Source organism: Bombina bombina, chromosome 7, assembly GCF_027579735.1.
Source record: "Bombina bombina isolate aBomBom1 chromosome 7, aBomBom1.pri, whole genome shotgun sequence".
Lineage (NCBI taxonomy): Eukaryota > Metazoa > Chordata > Amphibia > Anura > Bombinatoridae > Bombina > Bombina bombina.
In genome coordinates this window covers 464327637-464339689 of record NC_069505.1, presented here as the reverse complement: position 1 = coordinate 464339689, position 12053 = coordinate 464327637, and the positions used below count along the sequence as shown (strand labels likewise).

Here is a 12053-nt window from a genome sequence, read left to right as displayed (position 1 = left end):
ATGCTTATATTGCAAACAAAGTTGTGCCAACCTTGCCACTGAATATATTTTACCTTTTTTAAAAGTAACTTGTATTTAAAAAGGTTTAAAATTATTTGCGACACTCATTTCTGTGTGGATATATGTTCTAAGCCTGAACCAACGCTTTATATGGCAAACAAACTTGTGCCAAACTGGAGCTCCACTCAAGATAGGAAACATTTGACCTCCACTCAATATTTTTTTTTTTTTTTTTAAATGGACTTTAACGTAAAAATCAATAGACACAATAATTTAGAAAACTAAATATTTTGCTTTCCTGTTCTTAATGTTCATTGACAGTGGTTTATGCTGATTGCTATTAATAAGGTTAAATAAGCACATTCTTTACATTAGCATATGTTCTGTTAGGGCAAAAGTAATGATTATTGTAAGTTATAAATACAACATCTCCGTAAATCACACCTGGCTGCCATCAGGGGGTTACAGGGGTGACTCCTGTCAGGGGCCAAATGGGCCAGGGTGCCCCATGAGGCAAGAACAACTATTATTTTCTTTAAACAATTTTGGCAGCCACCAGAGGGTACTTCAGCAGAGTGCTACTGAGTGTGGTCAATTTTATTAAAATGAGTAAAGCATTAGCATTTGAGAGGATTTTTGAGTGTGCACTAAACCACTATGCGTAGTGAGACAGACTTGGCACTTAAAAGGATACTAAACACAATTTTTTTTCATTCTAGATTCCGATAGAGCATGCAATTTTAAGCAGCTTTTTAATTTACTTCTATTATCAAATTTTCTTCGTTCTCTTCCTATATTTATCTGAAAAAGAAGAAATAAAAGCGTTTGAGCCGGCCCATGTTAGTTTGAGAACCTGGGTTACGCTTGCTTATTGGATGGCTAAATGCAGGCACCTTTTAGCAAGCTCTATCCAGGGTACTGAACAAAAAATAGTCATGCTCCAAAGCTTTCATTACTAACTTTTCAAATAAAGATAGCAAGAGAACAAATAAAAAATTATAATAGGAATAAATTATAAAGCTGCTTAAAATTGCATGCTCTATCTGAATCATGAAAGAAAAAATGTGGGTCCAGTAGCCCTTTAAGTTTGTACAGTGTGTGTCTGAGTCAGATGGCAGAGCACTTTCATTTGCAGAGGAGGTAGGACTTACATAGTAATTTTTTTTATTTCTTTGTGCAATTTTGGATTGTAACTTCAGTGTGGTAGTAGTATGGTGGGGCCAGGGGTCCATAAAAAACATTTTTTTTTTTTAGCAATCTGCAACAGTGTATTTATGATTATTTGACAATGCTGTAGAAATTCTATATTTAAAGCCATGCATAAAGGTTTCCTCCTTAATACACAAATGGTAGTTGCCCTTTTGAAAGATATTTTTTTTTGTAATATATACATTTTAACTACATTTCAGTTTACTGCCCCTTTATGCAAGGACTTTACAGATGCAAGGAGGCATTTTATCTATGATTTTTACATATGCATAAAAAGTTATACTTTCAAACTAAGATTTCTCAGTGTTTCAAATGATACAGGTTAACTTAACACTGTTCAGTTTACACTACAGCTGACTTAATTTTGAAATACATACAAACAAGCCTAAATCATGCATTTAACCATATCTAATGGTATGAGACCTAGTGCCACGGCTTATGGTTCCACCAAGACCATATAGAGTACAGCATTTTCAAAATCCATAAGTACAGCTGACAGATGGGAACATGTTTACACCATAATTGAAGTGTTGATCTTGTTTGGGGGAAAAAACACAAACATATGTCAACCTTTTAAAAGTACTTTTCTTCATCTAACCATCTACCGATAATATTAATCTACAATTTTGAATTCATAGAGTTTAATTTTTGTTTGCACATTTGCAAATCTGATTGTTTAAAAAGTGATCTCTTAATTTCTGCAATTTTTTTTATCATGCATGTCACACACTGTTTTGTTGTTGTTGTTGGTCTCTCTGTGAGAGTGGGTGTATATGTCTTTGTGCATTATCTGTGTATGTCTGTGAGGGTGTGTGAGTATGTCTTTGTGCTTTTTCTATTTGTGTCCCTGTGAGGGTGTGTGTATGTATGTCTTTGTGTATTTCCTCTTGATGCCTCTGTGAGGGTGGATGTGTATGACTTTTTTTTTAAATGTGGATGTCTCTTTGAGGGTGGGTGAGTATGTCTGTGTGTTTTCTTTGGTTGTCTCTGTGAGGGTGTGTGTATGTATGTGCAGTTTCTGTGGGTGTCTCTCTGAGAGTGTATGTCTCTCTGTTTTCTCTGGATGTCTCAGTGAGGGTGTGTGTGTGTCTCTATGTCTTTGTGTGTTTTATGTGTCTGTGTGTTGATGGGTATATTATGTTAGTGGGTGACTTGTAACCGACACATGAGGGCATTTTGAAACTCATATGATTGTCTGTAATACAGCAAACAACACCCACAACTTCCTTTAACATGTTTCTTAGATAGACATATATGGACATTTTATGTTACTCCTCTAACTGCATTTCCTGTAGCCTCATGATGCGAGACTGCTATATAACTGCTGTGTATACTTACAGTAAACGGAACTAGTGAGAAACACTCTCTGTGCTTGTGTGCTTTCTTGCTGTTCCCCGGAGCTCTGGAGAATCGTGTTCAATCAAGGTCAGAAACCATTTGAACTTATAACCCTAACCTTATACTATGAAAGCAGAAGCAACAATAGGCTACTGCTATATATATACTGTTACCTATAATTATCTTGTATCTTCATACTTGTGGTAGTGTGTTATTAAAGCACTGACTCAGAAATGGTGTTAATTATCTTATTTTTTTATTATTATCAATAATTTAAACAATAACACACCACCACCCCTTGTCCATCAGTCATTTGTTGAACATGGCATTAACTTGGAGGCCCTGTTGGTCAAGACATGCCTGCAAAAACAACTCCATATCTTCTCTGTGCTGAAATACAAAGAGGAATGGCTCCCTTGCTTCTGGTTCTTCTCTTTGCATCACGTTATCTATGGGCTTCTGGCGGTCATCTTCATTCATTGACACATAACTTGGCATGGTTATGCGCCCATAGAACAGTGCCTCATTCTTGACAACCCATTGTATAGCAATGTGTAGATCTTTAATGATTGCTGGCTCCTGTGTCAAGCACATGGGAGGAAACTTAGTCATAGTCAGAATCAAAACTGTTATTTTCATAATAATAAAAAAAATCATTTAAGGGATACTCAAGTCAAAAACAGACTTTTATAAATCATAAAGAACATGCAGTTTCCAATTTACTTCCATAATAAAATCTGCTTTGTTCTCTTGTTATCCTTTGCTGAAGGAACAACATTGCACTACTGGCAGCAAGATGAACACATATAGGCCGCGTTCGGGCAGCGCTCAGGAGCTAGTGGAGGCGCTTCACTTCCAGCGATGACGTGGCGCTAGGTGACGTCACAAGCAAGGGAGCTTAGAGAAAACGATTGCATGCGCAAAGGGATCTGCTGCACAATAATGAACGTTTTTAAATAAGCTCCCTTGTAGCTGACTGTAAAAATGTTTAAATTGTGTCTCTCTTTATTAGTGGAGGATTATTTTTATTTAAGCTGTTTACACAACACCGTTGTTCGAGAATGGTTTCCCCTGCCTCTCGGCAAACATTGGAACTCTGACCCACCTTCATTCAGCTGTTCTCAGCTCAGCCCCTGTAGCTTATCCTGCCCCATTCAGCTAATAATACTACAGGTGCTGAGCTGAGAGCAGCTGAATGGAGGTGGGTCAGAGTTCCGATGTTTGCCAAGAGGCTGGGGAAACAATTCTCAGCATAACACCGGATAAGCCTGACAGCAGCATTTAGTACAGGGCAAATTGGAGATAGGTTACTTAACCTATCTCCAATTTGCCCTGTACTAAATGCTGCTGTCAGACTTATCTGCCTCACCTGTCCCTCCTCTGCTGCTTATAAAAACATGGCAGCCTCCACAGCAAAACGTGTGTGGAGGCTGCAATGTTGACAAGCGTATGAGCTTGCTCTGAAAAGTGACAGCTTTTCCAGCACGATGGAAGCGCTGGGACTTATATCATCAGAGCACTCAAAAACGCCAGGCATCTCACTTGCAAATGTGAGGAAAATGCTACAAGCGAGTCCCAGTTTGCTTGGAGCGCTGCCCGAACGGAGCCATAGTCATCCAATCGCAAAAGACAAATGTGTGCAGGCAAAAATCAGCAGCTAGCTCCCACTAGTGTTGAATATGTGCGTATTCTCTTTCAGCAAGGGATAACAAGAGAACAAAGCACATTTAAAAATAGATATGAATTTATAAGTGTCTTAAAATGACATGTTCTATCTAAATCATGCAAGTTAAATTTTGAATTTACTATCCCTTTATCTCCTTAAGGACCGCAGTTGTAACAGATGAAAAAAATGAAATAGTAAAAATAATAAAAATAAATAGTTATGTAGGGTTAGATCTAGGCTTAGTGGTAGATCTAGGGGGAGGGTTAGATCTAGGGTTAGATCTAGGCTTAGTGGTAGATCTAGGGGGAGGGTTAGATCTAGGGGGAGGGTTAGATCTAGGGTTAGGGTTAGATCTAGGCTTAGTGGTAGATCTAGGGGGAGGGTTAGATCTAGGGTTAGATCTAGGCTTAGTGGTAGATCTAGGGGGAGGGTTAGATCTAGGGTTAGATCTAGGCTTAGTGGTAGATCTAGGGGGAGGGTTAGATCTAGGGGGAGGGTTAGATCTAGGGTTAGGGTTAGATCTAGGCTTAGTGGTAGATCTAGGGGGAGAGTTGGGGTTAAAAGGTCACTGAAGGAGAAAAAGGTTAATCGTAAAAATTGAAAATTGGGTATTTCAAAACTCAGGACAAAATGAAGAAACTGTTTAGCCATGTTGTTTTCTTGGGGGTTGTAGATGCGTAACAGATTTTGGGGGTAAAAGTTAAAAAAAAAGTGTGGTTTTTAATATTTTTAATCATAATTTATAAAAATATTTATTAAAAATTATATGATATGATGAAAAGAATGGTATTTGTAGAAAGTCAATCTTATGGCGAGAAAAACGGTATATAATATGTGTGGGTACAGTAAAGGCGTAAGAGGAAAATTACAGCTAAACACAAACACCACAGCAATGTAAAAATAGCCCTGGTCGCTAACGCTAAAAAATTGGTACAACAGTCAGGTCACTAAGGGGTTAAATATGGTAAAAAAAAAAAAAAGCAGCAAACCTTGTTCTTGTTTAAAGAGAACTTCCCCATGGAGGATGTGGATGTCACATTATTTTTGTTGTGTAGAGTGGAGCTTTAAATAGTTCAATATTGTTAATTTAAAACAGTAGATAATACATGAAAACTAAAGAATTACTCCTGTGATTTCCTGAGATGATCTATTTATAACTTAGAATAATCATTACATTTGCTTATACTTTGCCTTAACCTTATAAATGTCACTCGCCATAAACCAAAATAATGCAATTTTGTTTTCAGAATTGTGCCTATTGGTTGTTTGATACATTAAAGTTTATTTAAAAAAACAAAAAAAAACAAAAACGTTTTCTGAATGATTGTGCATATTGGTTGTTTGATACATTAAAGTTTTATTGAAATAGAAAAAAAATTGCAGTGGAGGTCACATGTTTCCTGTCTAGAGTGGAGCTCCACTCTGCAGATAGACTACTTTGCACGGTACCGAGCGCTGTGTGTGTTACCGACACTAGCAGCGTCTGACGTAGATATAATTTTACTGCAGCTACTTCTGTGTGTGCAATACGGTAGGAGACTAGTAGTAGAGTCATTAAATATAAACTACAGTTCCCACAATGCTTTGCTCACAATCTGTAAAACAAGCTTTATCAGTACTGTATGGAAACGCACACAGTGTCAATTCGGTTAGCTGAAGCCTAGGATAACTTGACCTTGCTGTTACTATACCACGCACTGATGTCCCTAGTAACTGCCTCCTGCACGCACATCACGTACAATAAAGGTTTTCCCTTACTAAAGATGGCGACCCTCGTATGAGCTGCTTTATTTATAAAATAATTCCGGTATTTCGTCATATGATTGCGACGACTTAAGTACAGGTAACATAATTGTTTTTATATGTGTGTGTATGTGTATCTCTCTATATATATTGATTTATGTGTGTGTGAGACAGAGGGAACCTCTCTATAATATTATATATCTGTGTATAAGTTACTGGTGTGTGTGAGAAAGAGGGGAGTAGGGGACCTCTATATAATATTATATATCTGTATATAAGGTACTGGGGAAAGGCTGTGTGTGAGACAGAGGGAACCTCTCTATAATATTATATATCTGTATATAAGGTACTGGGGAGTGGGCTGTGTGTGTGAGACTGAGGGAACCTCTCTATAATATTATATATCTGTATATAAGTTACTGGGGTGGGACTGTGTGTGTGTGAGACAGAGGGAACCTCTCTATAGTATATATCTGTATATAAGGTACTGGGAGGGGCTGTATGTGTGTGAGACAGAGGGAACCTCTCTATAATATTATATATCTGTATAAAAGGTACTGGGGAGGGTCTGTGTGTGTGTGTGACAGAGGGAACCTCTCTATAATATTATATATCTGTATATAAGGTACTGGGGAAGGGCTGTGTGTGTCTGTGTGAGACAGAGGGAACCTCTCTATAATATTATATATCTGTATATAAGGTACTGGGGAGGGGCTGTATGTGTGTGAGACAGAGGGAACCTCTCTATAATATTATATATCTGTATAAAAGGTACTGGGGAGGGTCTGTGTGTGTGTGTGTGACAGAGGGAACCTCCCTATAATATTATATATCTGTATATAAGGTACTGGCGAGGGGCTGTGTGTGAGACAGAGGGAACCTCTTTATAATATTATATATCTGTGTGTAATGTACTGAGGAGGGGCTGTGTGTGAGAGACAGAGGGAACCTCTCTATAATATTGTATATCTGTATATTAGGTACTGGGGAGAGGCTGTGTGTGTGAGACAGGGGGAACCTCTCTATAATATTATATATCTGTATATAAGGTACTGGGGAGGGTCTGTGTGTGTGTGTGAGACAGAGGGAACCTCTCTATAATATTATATATCTGGATATAAGGTACTTGGGAGGGGCTGTGTGTATGGCAGGCAGAAGGAATCTCTCTATAATATTTATCTGTAGATAAGGTACTGGGGAGGGGCTGTGTATGTGTGAGACAAAGGGAACCTCTCTATAATATTATATATCTGTATATAAGGTACTGGGGAGGGGCTGTGTATGTGTGAGACAGAGAGAACCTCTATAATATTATATATCTGTATATAAGGTACTGGGGAGGGGCTGTGTATGCATGAGACAGAGGGAACCTCTATAATATTATATATCTGTATATAAGGTACTGGGGAGAGGCTGTGTGTGTGTAAGACAGATGGAACCTCTCTAGATTATTAGATATCTGTATATAAGGTACTGGGGAGAGGCTGTGTGTGTGGGACAGAGGGAACCTCTCTATAATATTATATATCTGTATATAAGGTACTGGGGAGAGGCTGTGTGTGTGAGACAGAGGGAACCTCTCTATAATATTATATATTTGTATATAAGGTACTGGGGAGAGGCTGTGTGTGTGTGAGACAGAGGGAACCTCTCTATAATATTATATATTTGTATATAAGATACTGGGGAGGGGCTGTGTGTGTGTGAGACAGAGGGAACCTCTCTATAATATTATATATCTGTATATAAGATACTGGGGAGGGGCTGTGTGTGTGAGACAGAGGGAACCTCTCTATAATATTATATATCTGTATATAAGATACTGGGGAGGGGCTGTGTGTGTGTGTGAGACAGAGGGGACCTCTCTATATTATTATATATCTGTATATAAGGTACTGGGGAGTGGCTGTGTGTGTGTGAGACAAAGGGAACCTCTCTATAATATTATATATCTGTATATAAGATACTGGGGAGGGGCTGTGTGTGTGTGAGACAGAGGGAACCTCTATAATATTATATATCTGTATATAAGGTACTGGGGAGGGGCTGTGTATGTGTGAGACAGAGGGAACCTCTATAATATTATATATCTGTATATAAGGTACTAGGGAGAGGCTGTGTGTGTGTGTGAGACAGAGGGGACCTATAAAATATTATATATCTGTATATAAGGTACTGGGGAGAGGCTGTGTGTGATACTGTACAGCGGTACTGACAGGGTTAATTCACCTCTGTATAGTGATATGTGTCTGTGTATACAGTGATTGTATATGTGCTGTGTGTGTGAGACAGAGGGAACCTCTCTATAATATTATATATCTGTATAAAAGGTACTGGGGAGGGTCTGTGTGTGTGTGTGACAGAGGGAACCTCTCTATAATATTATATATCTGTATATAAGGTACTGGGGAAGGGCTGTGTGTGTCTGTGTGAGACAGAGGGAACCTCTCTATAATATTATATATCTGTATATAAGGTACTGGGGAGGGGCTGTATGTGTGTGAGACAGAGGGAACCTCTCTATAATATTATATATCTGTATAAAAGGTACTGGGGAGGGTCTGTGTGTGTGTGTGTGACAGAGGGAACCTCCCTATAATATTATATATCTGTATATAAGGTACTGGCGAGGGGCTGTGTGTGAGACAGAGGGAACCTCTTTATAATATTATATATCTGTGTGTAATGTACTGAGGAGGGGCTGTGTGTGAGAGACAGAGGGAACCTCTCTATAATATTGTATATCTGTATATTAGGTACTGGGGAGAGGCTGTGTGTGTGAGACAGGGGGAACCTCTCTATAATATTATATATCTGTATATAAGGTACTGGGGAGGGTCTGTGTGTGTGAGACAGAGGGAACCTCTCTATAATATTATATATCTGGATATAAGGTACTTGGGAGGGGCTGTGTGTATGGCAGGCAGAAGGAATCTCTCTATAATATTTATCTGTAGATAAGGTACTGGGGAGGGGCTGTGTATGTGTGAGACAAAGGGAACCTCTCTATAATATTATATATCTGTATATAAGGTACTGGGGAGGGGCTGTGTATGTGTGAGACAGAGAGAACCTCTATAATATTATATATCTGTATATAAGGTACTGGGGAGGGGCTGTGTATGCATGAGACAGAGGGAACCTCTATAATATTATATATCTGTATATAAGGTACTGGGGAGAGGCTGTGTGTGTGTAAGACAGATGGAACCTCTCTAGATTATTAGATATCTGTATATAAGGTACTGGGGAGAGGCTGTGTGTGTGGGACAGAGGGAACCTCTCTATAATATTATATATCTGTATATAAGGTACTGGGGAGAGGCTGTGTGTGTGAGACAGAGGGAACCTCTCTATAATATTATATATTTGTATATAAGGTACTGGGGAGAGGCTGTGTGTGTGTGAGACAGAGGGAACCTCTCTATAATATTATATATTTGTATATAAGATACTGGGGAGGGGCTGTGTGTGTGTGAGACAGAGGGAACCTCTCTATAATATTATATATCTGTATATAAGATACTGGGGAGGGGCTGTGTGTGTGAGACAGAGGGAACCTCTCTATAATATTATATATCTGTATATAAGATACTGGGGAGGGGCTGTGTGTGTGTGTGAGACAGAGGGGACCTCTCTATATTATTATATATCTGTATATAAGGTACTGGGGAGTGGCTGTGTGTGTGTGAGACAAAGGGAACCTCTCTATAATATTATATATCTGTATATAAGATACTGGGGAGGGGCTGTGTGTGTGTGAGACAGAGGGAACCTCTATAATATTATATATCTGTATATAAGGTACTGGGGAGGGGCTGTGTATGTGTGAGACAGAGGGAACCTCTATAATATTATATATCTGTATATAAGGTACTAGGGAGAGGCTGTGTGTGTGTGTGAGACAGAGGGGACCTATAAAATATTATATATCTGTATATAAGGTACTGGGGAGAGGCTGTGTGTGATACTGTACAGCGGTACTGACAGGGTTAATTCACCTCTGTATAGTGATATGTGTCTGTGTATACAGTGATTGTATATGTGCTGTGTGTGTGTGACAGAGGGAACCTCTCTATAGTATTATATATCTGTATATAAGGTACTGGGAAGGGGGCTGTGTGTGTGAGACAGAGGGAACCTCTCTATAGTATTATATATCTGTATATATGGTACTGGGGAGGGGCTGTGTGTATCTGAGGCAGAAGGAATCTCTCTATAATATTATATATCTGTATTTAAGGTACTGGGGCGAGACTGTTTATGTGTGAGACAGAGGGAACCTCTCTATAATATTATATATCTGTATATAAGGTACTGGGGAGGGGCTGTGTATGTGTGAGACAGAGGGAACCTCTCTATAATATTATATATCTGTATATAAGGTACTGGGGAGGGGCTGTGTGTATGCCAGGCAGAAGGAATCTCTCTATAATATTATATATTTGTATATAAGGTACTGGGGAGGGGCTGTGTATGCGTGAGACAGAGGGAACCTCTCTATAATATTATATATCTGTATATAAGGTACTGGGGAAGGGCTGTGTGTATGAGAGACAGAGGGAACCTCTCTATAATATTGTATATCTGTATATTAGGTACTGGGGAGAGGCTGTGTGTGTGAGAAAGGGGGAACCTCTCTATAATATTATATATCTGTATATAAGGTACTGGGGAGGGTCTGTGTGTGTGTGAGACGGAGGGAACCTCTCTATAATATTATATTTCTGTATATAAGGTACTGGGGAGGGGCTGTGTATGTGTGAGACAGAGGGAACCTCTCTATAATATTATATATCTGTATATAAGGTACTGGGGAGGGGCTGTGTGTATGCCAGGCAGAAGGAATCTCTCTATAATATTATATATCTGTATATAAGGTACTGGGGAGGGGCTGTGTATGCGTGAGACAGAGGGAACCTCTCTATAATATTATATATCTGTATATAAGGTACTGGGGAGGGGCTGTATGTGTGTGAGACAGAGGGAACCTCTCTATAATATTTTATATCTGTATCTAAGGTACTGGGGTGGGGAGGGGCTATGTGTGTGAGACAGAGGGAACCTCTCTATAATATTATATATCTGTATATAAGGTACTGGGGAGGGGCTATGTGTGTGAGACAGTGAACCTCTCTATAATATTATATATATGTATCTAAGGTAATGGCGAGGGGCTGTGTGTGATACAGAGGGAACCTCTTTATAATATATATCTGTGTATAAGGTACTGAGGAGGGGCTGTGTGTATGAGAGACAGAGGGAACCTCTCTATAATATTGTATATCTGTATATTAGGTACTGGGGAGAGGCTGTGTGTGTGAGAAAGGGGGAACCTCTCTATAATATTATATATCTGTATATAAGGTACTGGGGAGGGTCTGTGTGTGTGTGTGAGACGGAGGGAACCTCTCTATAATATTATATTTCTGTATATAAGGTACTGGGGAGGGGCTGTGTATGTGTGAGACAGAGGGAACCTCTCTATAATATTATATATCTGTATATAAGGTACTGGGGAGGGGCTGTGTGTATGCCAGGCAGAAGGAATCTCTCTATAATATTATATATCTGTATATAAGGTACTGGGGAGGGGCTGTGTATGCGTGAGACAGAGGGAACCTCTCTATAATATTATATATCTGTATATAAGGTACTGGGGAGGGGCTGTATGTGTGTGAGACAGAGGGAACCTCTCTATAATATTTTATATCTGTATCTAAGGTACTGGTGTGGGGAGGGGCTATGTGTGTGAGACAGTGAACCTCTCTATAATATTATATATATGTATCTAAGGTAATGGCGAGGGGCTGTGTGTGATACAGAGGGAACCTCTTTATAATATATATCTGTGTATAAGGTACTGAGGAGGGGCTGTGTGTATGAGAGACAGAGGGAACCTCTCTATAATATTGTATATCTGTATATTAGGTACTGGGGAGAGGCTGTGTGTGTGAGACAGGGGGAACCTCTCTATAATATTATATTTCTGTATATAAGGTACTGGGGAGGGGCTGTGTGTGTGTGTGAGACAGAGGTTCCCTCTGTCTCACACACAGCCCCTCGCCAGTACCTTATATACAGATATATAATATTA

The 12053-nt window shown here is 39.2% G+C and overlaps 1 protein-coding gene across 1 annotated transcript in view; it reads right to left on the bottom strand.

Moving 5' to 3' along the window:
• Positions 1-2781: 2781 nt before the first annotated feature.
• LOC128666738 (uncharacterized) overlaps positions 2782-12053 on the bottom strand; it is a 499427-nt gene continuing 490155 nt past the window's right edge. Inside the window, exon 11 of the mRNA XM_053721495.1 lies at positions 2782-3126. Within this exon, the coding sequence (XP_053577470.1) occupies positions 3110-3126 (17 nt within the window). The 3' untranslated portion in view covers positions 2782-3109. The remainder of the gene's footprint in view (positions 3127-12053) is intronic.